The sequence below is a fragment of the Mauremys reevesii genome, linkage group 5 (genome assembly GCF_016161935.1).
Source record: "Mauremys reevesii isolate NIE-2019 linkage group 5, ASM1616193v1, whole genome shotgun sequence".
Lineage (NCBI taxonomy): Eukaryota > Metazoa > Chordata > Testudines > Geoemydidae > Mauremys > Mauremys reevesii.
In genome coordinates this window covers 109,537,193-109,548,975 of record NC_052627.1, presented here as the reverse complement: position 1 = coordinate 109,548,975, position 11,783 = coordinate 109,537,193, and the positions used below count along the sequence as shown (strand labels likewise).

The 11,783-nt window shown below is 37.3% G+C and overlaps 1 protein-coding gene across 6 annotated transcripts in view; it reads right to left on the bottom strand.

Annotated features, from left to right (window-relative positions):
* Positions 1–896: 896 nt before the first annotated feature.
* Positions 897–11,783, bottom strand: part of TAPT1 (transmembrane anterior posterior transformation 1) — a 111,389-nt gene continuing 100,502 nt past the window's right edge. For 2 of the 6 annotated variants that reach the window (XM_039540585.1, XM_039540586.1), the window contains one exon: positions 897–7,844. In XM_039540585.1, coding sequence (XP_039396519.1) covers positions 7,615–7,844 — 230 coding nt within the window. In that variant the 3' untranslated portion in view covers positions 897–7,614. The remainder of the gene's footprint in view (positions 7,845–11,783) is intronic. The other 4 variants (XM_039540587.1, XM_039540588.1, XM_039540582.1 and 1 more) reach the window with 2 other exon arrangements.

The following is an 11,783-nucleotide window of genomic DNA, read 5'->3' as shown; positions in this document are numbered from 1 at the left end:
TCATAGCATATGCAGATTTAAGGCTTGTGATTAATATTGAATAAGCTACTACTACGAAGTATATTTGCCTATACAAACACAAACGAGGATTAATATTCTATTTCACAATGTTTGCTTGGTGCTTTACATCATCATCTCTAACAGAATTCACCATTTAAGGAGTCAATCCTGCAGACTAAGTCTCTGTGTCTGCATGGAAACCTGCCTATGCAGGATAGCTTGCAGAACTGGGGCCTAAGATGCGTCTTCAACTTCCTTTGGTGCTCAGTATCTCATAGGCTTAGGTGAACAGACCACCACAGATAAAACTGCCCTTGGTGATCAGGTTAGCAGAGTCCTGCATATTATTTAACAGTGCTTTTCCTTGTATGGAGAGGAATACAATGAACCAGGGGTGGAATCCTGGACTTATTAGGTGTGTCTACACTGCATTTTAAAACCCCACAACAGCTGGTCTCAGAGCCCAAGTCTACCGACTCCGGCTCATGCTACAGCACTAAAAACAGCTGCATTGACATTTGGCTCTGAAGACAGGGGAGGGAGATGCGAAATGAAAGACCAAATAACTTGGTAATTGATTTCTTTCACATTGTTACAAAAATGAAAATGGGCCCAATATTGCAAATCCCCCCACCCCAGGGCCCCTACCATTTTTAGATTTACCTATAGATCCATCACTAGATCTGGAACAAGTTTAACGAGCTTCAGTTTCCACTTACATATTCAAACAGCTCAATTTTAGATCCTCTCTGGTTGCAGGTTCTGTTGTTTGTGATGGGGAAAACACAACGTGCTACCAAGGAACAAAGAATTAACAAGCTCTAATTTACAAGGTGGATAAATTTATTGCTATGCTAGAGATGAGACAAATGAAAAAACTCTTTAGCTTCATTAGGAAATCTCCACACCATTCATCTGAGACAAACTGCTTAACTTCACCTTCCCATGAATTATGTTCATGTGACGCCTCCTAATATGCAGAGGTACCTTTTAGGTTTCATAACTATGAGAGATGGTCTAGCTGCATAAGTTAATAAGTCAGTTAAGGCCCTTCTAGTGAAAATAAATTTCAGATGGCTGCTTAGAAGTCATATAAGGTAATTTGTTTCTTGAAGTCAATAGAATGAACACAGTCGAGCCCTCTAATATGCAAACAGTAGCTATTTAAAAGGACATTATGAGAAGGAAAGATCCGTCCATTGAATATCTCGGAAGAAGTCAATTCCAACACAAAGCCAGGATTTCATCAGTTGATTAAGTGTGCTTGAGACTTCTTTGCTCACTTAGAGTGTGTCCTGATTTGCAAGGCAGAAATGTGTCACTCTTTTGCACTCAATTTTAGTAACATTCAGGTGGCAGAACAATTTGAGTTGTATTACTTTTATATAGGACATGAGTAGTTATGAATAAAGTCTGTTTCACTCGTGTCCTCCCTTTCCACCAAAAATAAATAAATTCATATTTCCTATTTACAAAACTGGACAGCTGTGAATTAGCATTTGAAGTTTGCCATAATAAAGTGAGTACTTACTTCATTAAGACAGGATTTACTGGCATGACAAAAAACAAGTTGCTTTACTAAAACTGTAATGAAAAAATATATAGATATTTACAGTAAAGGAAACAAAATCAAACCACTAAAGATGGAAAATTTACACAATACATAACCCTTTAAATTATGATTGACAAATTAACAGAACACTCATGATTATAAAACCCACTTTGCCTTGAGGGGAAATTCTGCTTGGTCTGATGAATGTTTGAAAGGCTGCATAACCTTTCATAGCGTAATAAAACATTCCTATGGGAAAAGTTTGGTAAAGACCAACAAAAGCATCTTGTGTGCACACTATCAGTTTTCTATGTGTGCTTTTAAAATTCATTTGGCAATTCATTTTAGCTTAAAGACAGCTGGGGCAATCTGGTTTCAATTCTTTTTGGGATACGTGGATTCCACATGCCCATTTATTCATTTCTCAATAATCTGAAATAAAACAAGACAGGATGACTGAAATTTGCAAGCAAAGAGAATGAAATCCACATAAATGTAAATAAATGGGATGCCCAATACATAGCTGGGCCTGGCTGGTATTTGCAACTGTGCTTCCCCTGACTTCAGCAAATCACTTCTGGGGTTATACAGAGGAAAGATGGTAGAACGTAACTAGACTAAGGTTACAAAGGATGTAGTGCTCTTTCCTTCAAGGTGCAGACTAAATGTTCAAAGAATCAATGTTAAGTGTGCAGCCAGGGAACTAACCATTTAAGAGAGCCTGGTGCAATGGGAACTTTACATCCCAATTTGGTGCCAATACCACCAGATATTCAAACAGTCCAACAAAAAGTTTGTGTGCTCACAATTGCCCTCTGATCAACAACTCTTTCTCAAACACACCTTTGTATTACTCGGATACAGCAAAGCACTTAAGCATGTTTGTAACTGAGTGAGTATTCCCACTTCTCACATGCTTAAATCATGCATGACTTACTGCTTTACTGGTCTGAAGCCCAGGTAAGCATCTTCTAATAGCTCCTTTCACCGTCATTGGCTCCCGTTAACTTTGTCATTCACACTGTAGCCTTTTGTAACATCCCTCCCCCCAAAAGTCTGCTTTTACTATTGCTGAAGCCAAACTATTACCTTTTAATTTCTCTCTCAAAATCCACAGGTATTAGTTTGTAAAACATGAGCTAAAAAGTTAAACCTCTAACATTTTACTTATTTCTAATAAAATACATAAAAGGGGGCTACCTATTAAAACATCTTTCCTCTTTTTCCTTGGGCAGTTGAAAATGAGATGCATTTAGAGGTGCCAGCCTAATTAAAATTAAAATTTGAATTCACATCTAAAGATATCATTTAGCTAAATAAAAACTTGCTACCGGATCAGCCCTGGGTAAGGTATATTTATAATTTGAGTACATTGTTTTACAAGTTCTTGCTCATTTCTGATCTTTATTTTTGCTATATATTCTCAGTTACTATTTTTACATGGTTATCTACTTCTTCATTCATTTCCCTTTGTAATAAAGCTTCATGGGAACTAAGGAGCGCTTTTTAATACATCAGATTTGCACATACTGATCGATTATGTTAAATATCTGTCAAACGTGCTCCTGTATGAATAAAGAAATGGCCATAACATGACATCCATTTTTGGTAATTACACATTTGGTAAAGTCATATTTAGGCAATTAAGTTTTACACATCTGCTGAAACTGTTGAACTGTATGCAAGTTAGGAAGGAGATACAGGAGCCTCATTTTATAAACTTACCTGTGGATCTACATAGTTTCCTGCCCTTCGCTTGAGATATATGAAGTTTCTTGAGTGGCAAGTGACAGCATCTTAGAAATGCACAAACAGCATTTTGACCCCCACCCCCACTACAAATCTAGGCAGGGGAGAGATTTAACTATAAGGCACCTGTGAGTGCTTTGTAATCATTTTGTAAATATTTTATAAATATTATTCTATTTAAATAATGACTCATTTATTCCTTCTCACAAGGCATGCAATGGCAGATGCTACACTGCACCAGGTAACAAGGCTACCTCCAGTAGACCGCTTGGTACAGTACAAATTACAAGAACACAACTTGTGGCAAAATGGAGCAGGCTGATCGTTCAGTAGTAACGTAAGCCCACACTGTGCTGTGGTTCAGAACTCGATTAAAGACCATCCAGGGAAAATATCTGCTAGTTAGCTATAAGTTAGTTATAAAGACTGGTCACTTCTCCCTCCCCAACTGCATATCTACCCAGTAAAACTGGTTGGCCAACTACAATCTAGAGCACATCTGACTTTTCCCTGCTTGTCTAAGTCCATCCATCAGAAACATGCTCCTCCTCACCAACTCTAGGAAAAGCACCAGGAGCAGACAGACTAGGAAGAGAAAGGATGAAGAGGGGACAATGCAGAGAGGAAAAAAATAGCGAACGAGAAACTGTAGGAGTTACAGCGTCAGGTGGGCTTGCAGAGCCTGAACCACACATCCACACTGCTATTTTCAGCATGCAGCTCGAGTCCCAGTAGTGCAAGTTTGTCTACCAGGCTGGGAGGCAGGCTCCCAGCTGCAATGCAGACAGGCTTATCTACCTGGAGACACTCAGAAAAATTAATGTGAATTAATGAAAACTGTGAATTTAAATCAGATTAGTTAAACTGCATTAAATCCCAGTGTGGACACACATTCAGAATTAAAGTGACCTTAAAACCAAGTGAGGGCCACAGACCACACATTGCAACTTTAACTCCCCACTTTTCATCCTTCTGTAATGCTACTTTACCACATTGTATATTCTCCAACACTAATCAAGTTTGGTGCAGTAGTCTATTATGTTTGGAGAGGGTAATCTAATAACGGACTGAGTAGAAGGGCAGTTAGAGGGGTGATGGAAGGCTGGCAGTTCTAGGGAGCTCTGAAATTTGCAGGATATGGTCTGTAGTGTATAGTAGTAGTGATGTGTGCCTGCAGGTGGAGGAATAGAGGGTCTGGATAGGTAGGCATTAATATTTACTTCTAATTTCTTTGCTTTTGTGGGGAGATTTGTCAGGTATATTGTATGTAGCAACCTTAAGTGCTTTGCAATGAAGTTTTTGGTTTATTAGCTTCCTAGGTTTTTTTAATGCTTGAAAGGGATTGGGAAAGCCAAACCTGTGCGGTAGCAGAAATGCAGCAATCCTGTTGTAGGCTAAAATCTGACATAAATGGGTAGTTACTGAAAGCGAGTTGGCGGCCTACCCCAGTCAGTCAAGGTTGGATTGTCTAGTTCCCATCAATCAGATTTACATTTGCACCTGTTCTAGTTAGCACACCTCTCGAAAAAGTTTTATGTGGACAGACAGCATTCAGTACAAAGTAGGATGACAAGGAAAAATTTCAGCAAGCGCTCTATTTCAAAGACTTCCTATTAAAACATTCTGAAGAGAAATCAAGTATGTATGGTTTGTATGAAGTACATAAATAATCCAGATACCATACAAACTAAGCCTGCATGATATTTTAGAGGAAAAAAAGGAATGTATATCCCATTTTAAGACCCATTAGAACACAACCCTAACTATGTAGTTGCTACAAGTCACCTGTGAAGTGTGTTCACTGAATAAATGGAAATACAATATATTTAATAGGTTGCATTTTAAATGGTCACATATTTACAAATCATATTTCTATAGGAAGTTTTTTTTTAATCTGCTATTACTGCAACTAACTTTTCTATCATGAAGAGTTGGGCTTTTTTTTTTTTTTTTTTACTTTTACATTTGACAATACTTTGTATAGTCAGTTCCCCATGTTTGTGTAGGCCTTTCTTACAGTAAGGGAGGAAAGACACTAAGAATAGGAACATGGGATGAAAAAACACAAAAATTAACAGGATGATACAAGGGCGACTGAAACAAAAAACCGTACTTTAAAAAAAAAATGGACTGGATTTCAATTTGATTCTGTCTCTAAACAATTAGCATTCAGATTAACAGTAGGCTGACATTAGTACCTCCTGTGGGTTTGACATAGTGATGAATACACAAGAACAAAACCAGTATTAAAACCAGGTCTAAAGTAGGCGGCTTGTCCTGTGCTTGCAAAAAATACGTTCTTCATAGTGAAACCAGAATATGCAGAAGTCACATTGCAGTATTCAAAATTGACAACTGTTGCAAAGAAATCCAGTCCATTCTTTTCCTTTTTTAAAACAAAGATTACGAAATTGAATTTTATTGAGTTTCACACAAGATGCACTTATAAAATTGGTACAGAATGTCATTTAACAGATGAAAATCATTCTAAGCTTCCTTTAGCAACTGCTAAATAATTGAAAAATTCACAGATGATCTGAATTGAATTTGAATGTGTAAATTTCTTAATGAGCATATTATACACCCAAAATAAAAGCATTTTAACCCCGCCCCTAGCCCCCAACCATTTCAATTGATTCTGGACACTACTGCAGCTGCTGTTGGTGGGGGAGGAGAAGGGGCAGCAAGAGGCTCCCTTTAGAGCAGATGTTGACTTGTATGGTAAAGCCATTTTTCATGACAACTTTACATTCTGATCTGTTTCATAACATTATTTCTGTATATTTCTCTGTTCTGTCATATTAATATAACTTTGCAGATTTTAGGCATTAGCATGTATTCTTCCACATTTCCTATTCATAAATCAAACATTAAACTTTGGCTTTTCAACTCCAATAGATTACAAATTAGTTAATAAAAGAAATCCTGTGGTTTGTTCATCACTGAAATATCTGTATCATATCAAAAAACCAAAATAAAATTCCAAGGGAAATAACTTAGCAGACATCAACTTAAATCTTTTGAAAGGTTTTTGAAAATAGAGGTTAATGTTACATTTTAACAGCAAATGTAGGATTCATCACTGGATGAAAGATTGTCTTTTGATTCAGTTCTCTAGCCTAGTTATTGAGCTGAAATGCAGTTCATTCTTGAGGGATTCAACATGCCTTTCATCAATTCCCCCAACATTGCCACACACACCAGAAATTAAGATGCATTACACCTTCATAAAACCAAGCGTTTCATAATAAAGCTATTCATATCTACTTAAGTTTGCTTAAAATTCATCAATTAAAATGGACACTTCTGATAACTATTCTATGGGCAATTTTTCCAGCTAAGTTAATATAGAGATGCCATTTTTATCAACTTGTTTAAACCAAAATGTAGTGAGTAATTATTTCTTCCATTGCATTGGAATTATCTGGAATTAATGCAACACTGGTGTTGCTGGCTGCAGTTCACGCTACCTTTCTCAATATAAAGAAGTGTCACTTTGTAACAAAATGATTCCCATTGCAAAAAACAAGCCACAGCTTTTTTTAAAAAAGCTTTTCATATAGAATTTATAAATGTATATAGTTTGCCTTGCAGAACACATTGTAATTGAACAGAATAATGATGAAGCTGAGTTTGCCCAGTTATGCGGAACCTTCACTTTATTTCTTTGTATTTGTGATCCATTTCCCTCGCTGGTTTAGATTTTAGATAAAATACTATGCAGTGGGTCTTTCATTTAAGATACTGTAGTATTTTATTCTGATCAGTTCTGATACATCTTCAAAGATTTTTCTGGTGACAAGAATAATTATCTTGACTTACTGTTTAATCTACCAGTGCTTTTTTATGTGTTCGCTGATAAGTACAAGTTTTGAAATCTGCAGCTGTTTATGAAAACAACATGAGACTGGAAAGATGAGCTTCCTATTAAAGTTGTCACATATTCCCAGGTATATCCTTGTACTGGAGAGACCTTGATGAAAAATGATATGTTCTGGAAGCATGGTTTCAAAAAGCAGAACAGGATTTTGATTTTTTCAGTCTACTTCCAAGACAGCGATACTGTAGCTCTGTCAAATAGACAAGAGACTCTCACAATCCATTATATTTTCCAAAGAGCCAAGTTAAAGATTTCTGTTACTTGATCTGACCAGCTACCAAGCCTAGTTACTTGTAAAAATTAATATTTGTTTGCCATTAATAATTTAAGTTTTTAAATAAATATTTAAGTGCCTTTTTTTTGGCAAGTGTCCATTCTGGTAGCATTTGCTGTCCCAATAGCTCAGTATCCTAAGCACATCTATTCAGAAAACTTAGTCAATTCTGTTTCCACAAATAGTAAACCTGTCTATCTCCAACAAATCTTTCTTTGAAGATCTGTGTTTTAATTCTGAATTGTCTTGGCTTATATCTTTATCTTCTCCATCAGGAGTCGTCAGGAATTGATCAGAGTTGCTTGTCACAAGTAAAGATGTAGGATTTTCCTTCTGATGCACAGGCTGATTGGTAACTGATGCAGAGAAACTTTCGTCTGTGGGAATTCCTGTTGGAAGAGCAGAAAAATCAGAATTTTTAAAACATGTGTTAATTGTATAAGCACATCAATGAATTTGAAATTGACAGATCTGTCCATCATCAAAGCTGCACTGAGGGCTGACAAAGTTAGCCATGTGAACAGTAAAAGTAGTACAAAATAAATTAACCAGTTTTGGAAACCGGATACTTCTGAATATACTGTCAAACCACTTCACTTTTTGTTACCACTGCCATTAGGATCCTAGAATGTTTACTAATGCAATAAAATATTGTGTATGAATTTTCAGTAACGTTTTAATACAAATCCAGCAAAATAAAGAAGTCCAGGAAAGCCAGGAATATACCATACGTCATCCAATGTTAAGGAACAACAGAATGCAATAAAACAAGCAGATAAAGGTCATGATCATTGTGGCATGTTACAGAAAGCCATATGGTATGTTTCTGATTTACTTGCCTGTTTTTGATGGTTTGTGTAATAAAAGTTTGTTTTCTCCATCCATCCCATCTGAAGCCAGTTGAAATGATCCCAATCAACAACAGTAACAGATCTGATTTCTGTGAAAGAATCTACCTATGTTACCAGTGACAGGATTGTATCCCTAAGTATCTGCATATGAAAGCTGGATGCCTTAAGTTTTATCCCATGGAGAAGGTTCAGATACAGTAAAATAATTAACGTGTGTATTTTTATAACATCGGATCCCCAAATAACTCTTTGAACCCCGATTTGTTAGGATTCCTTTTGTTTCCATAGAACTGAACATTGGGTTTATTAATACAATTTTTAAAAAGGCAGTTATGTATGAACACTTAACATTTCTATGCTGTATTAAAATATAATTTTTGAAACAGCTGAAAATGCATGATTTTCCCCATCGCAAAGGGGAAGAGCGACAAGTTATTTTTTTTCTCCTCTTAGAAACAAGATTAACATATTTTAAGGGAGTTTTTGAAAAACATCTGGCTTGGTTTGAGAAACTGCTGTAGGACCCAGCCAAGAGAACATTTTCTGACAAAAGTAGTAAACATCAAAATAGGGGTTTGCAACAGAAATATTGCAGCAATGTGTAAAACCGTATAATTACTAGCTCCAGACAACAAAGTTATAAAGCCGCTTCTCTATCATATCACCTCTTCCAGTCATTTGTATATTTTTTAGGAAAATAACCAATCTCTGGAGTAATTTAATAAAGTCTTATGTAAGTAAAACATACTGCATCCACCAGGGAAGAACAATCATAACAAGGTTCACTGTAGAGCTTCAATATGTAGGTAGGTATCTTCCCACTGAATAATTTCCAGAGGAAACCACTGTTCAATTTAAAAATGATTACACTGGTCTACAATTTTTGAGAAGTCGTCTGCTTCAGAGATAAAATGTGCTATTTATTATGTATTTTGATGTGCTGAATTCAAATATGACAAAACAACTGATTGGCTACTGTTTCTAAGATATTTAAGTTTTTACATTTGATGTTTATGTATATTGTGTAGATAGTAGAGTTTTAATCATAAATTGTAAACCTAGGTCTTTTCATGTGTTTATGGTTGCTTTACATGATAATATTTCACCTGTCCTGTTTATGTAACACTTTAAAAATCAGCAAAAGGGTTATATAACTAAAATTTATTATGAAACAAAAGGCAAAAAACTATTATGTACATAGTTTAGTCCTATTTAGTGTCTACTCGGCGCTTCTTGGCTTGTCTCTTGTATTCATTAAATGGAGCATCTCTTGTCACTGTCCAGCAATAGTCTGCAAGCATTGATGGGCTCCATTTGCCCTGATAGCGTTTCTCCATTGTTGCAATGTCCTGGTGAAATCGCTCGCTGTGCTCGTCGCTCACTGCTCCGCAGTTCGGTGGAAAAAAATCTAGATGACAGTGCAAAAAAATGTATCTTTAGTGACATGTTGCAACCAAGGCTTTTGTATGCCTTGAGGAGGTTTTCCACCAACAACCTGTAGTTGTCTGCCTTGTTGTTTCCGAGAAAATTTACTGCCACTAACTGGAAGGCTTTCCATGCCGTCTTTTCCTTGCCACGCAGTGCATGGTCAAATGCATCATCTCGAAGAAGTTCATGAATCTGAGGACCAACAAAGACACCTTCCTTTATCTTAGCTTCACTTAACCTTGGACATTTTCCACGGAGGTACTTGAAAGCTGCTTGTGTTTTGTCAATGGCCTTGACAAAGTTCTTCATCAGACCCAGCTTGATGTGTAAGGGTGGTAACAAAATCTTCCTTGATTCAACAAGTGGTGGATGCTGAACACTTTTCCTCCCAGGCTCCAATGACTGTCGGAGAGGCCAATTTTTCTTGATGTAGTGGGAATCTCTTGCACGACTATCCCATTCGCAGAGAAAACAGCAGTACTTTGTGTATCCAGTCTGCAGACCAAGCAAGAGAGCAACAACCTTCAAATCGCCACAAAGCTGCCACTGATGTAGGTCATAGTTTATGCACCTCAAAAGTTGTTTCATGTTGTCATAGGTTTCCTTCATATGGACTGCATGACCAACTGGAATTGATGGCAAAACATTGCCATTATGCAGTAAAACAGCTTTAAGACTCGTCTTTATCAATGAACAGTCTCCACTCATCTGGATCGTGAACGATGTTGAGGGCTGCCATCACACCATCGATGTTGTTGCAGGCTACAAGATCACCTTCCATGAAGAAGAATGGGACAAGATCCTTTTGACGGTCATGGAACATGGAAACCCTAACATCACCTGCCAGGAGATTCCACTGCTGTAGTCTGGAGCCCAACAGCTCTGCCTTACTCTTGGGTAGTTCCAAATCCCTGACAAGGTCATTCAGTTCACCTTGTGTTATGAGGTGTGGTTCAGAGGAGGAGGATGGGAGAAAATGTGGGTCCTGTGACACTGATGGTTCAGGACCAGAAGTTTCATCCTCTTCCTCGTCTGACTCAAGTGAGAATGATTCTGGTGCATCAGGAACCGGCAATCCTTCTCCGTGGGGTACTGGGCGTATAGCTGATGGAATGTTTGGATAATGCACAGTCCACTTTTTCTTCTTTGACACACCTTTCCCAACTGGAGGCACCTTGCAGAAGTAACAATTGCTGGTATGATCTGTTGGCTCTCTCCAAATCATTGGCATTGCAAAAGGCATATATTTCCTTTTCCTGTTCAACCACTGGCGAAGATTTGTTGCACAAGTGTTGCAGCATATGTGTGGGGCCCACCTCTTGTCCTGATCTCCAATTTTGCAGCCAAAATAAAGGTGATAGGCTTTCTTAACCATAGTGGTTATAACTGCGCTTTTGTGATGCAAAAGTCACTTCACCACAAACATAGCAGAAGTTATCTGCACTGTTCACACAAGTATGATGCATCTCTGCTCACTTTGGCTAAACAGAAATGTGTCCCTTTGCAAAATCAAACACTGACAAATAAGAGAGCACGACACTGTATGATTTCTAGAGCTGATATAGGGCAATCTGTTCAGCAGAGTGATGTAAGCTTCGTTATGATTGCATCATCCATGACTTCTAGGAATAACATGATGTAATTCATATCATGTATGACGCAATACCAGCTTCAGATTGCATCATTCATTGTTTTGCCTAAAAAGCAAGTACTGTCCAAACCCAGTCATAGATTTATTCATAGATCCAGTCAAAGTGTTTTTTTTTTGGTCATTTCTGGTTTAAATTCAGATCCCTTCCCTTTATAACTCACTTATCCTCCGCTATTCCCAAGTCAAGGGTCGTATATACTGACCCAATAGCATATCTTGAAAACTAGAGCCAATCAACAATTTTAAGCATCATTTTCGTTCTCAGTGACCCAGAATTTGTAAAGTTTGACTACAGTTATTTCAGAAGCATTTTGGCTGTAGAGCAGTGTTACCAGTCTAATTAGTGAGCTTATTCTTCAAGAGTAGTTTCAAACTTTACCCAGGGTAATTGCAACTGT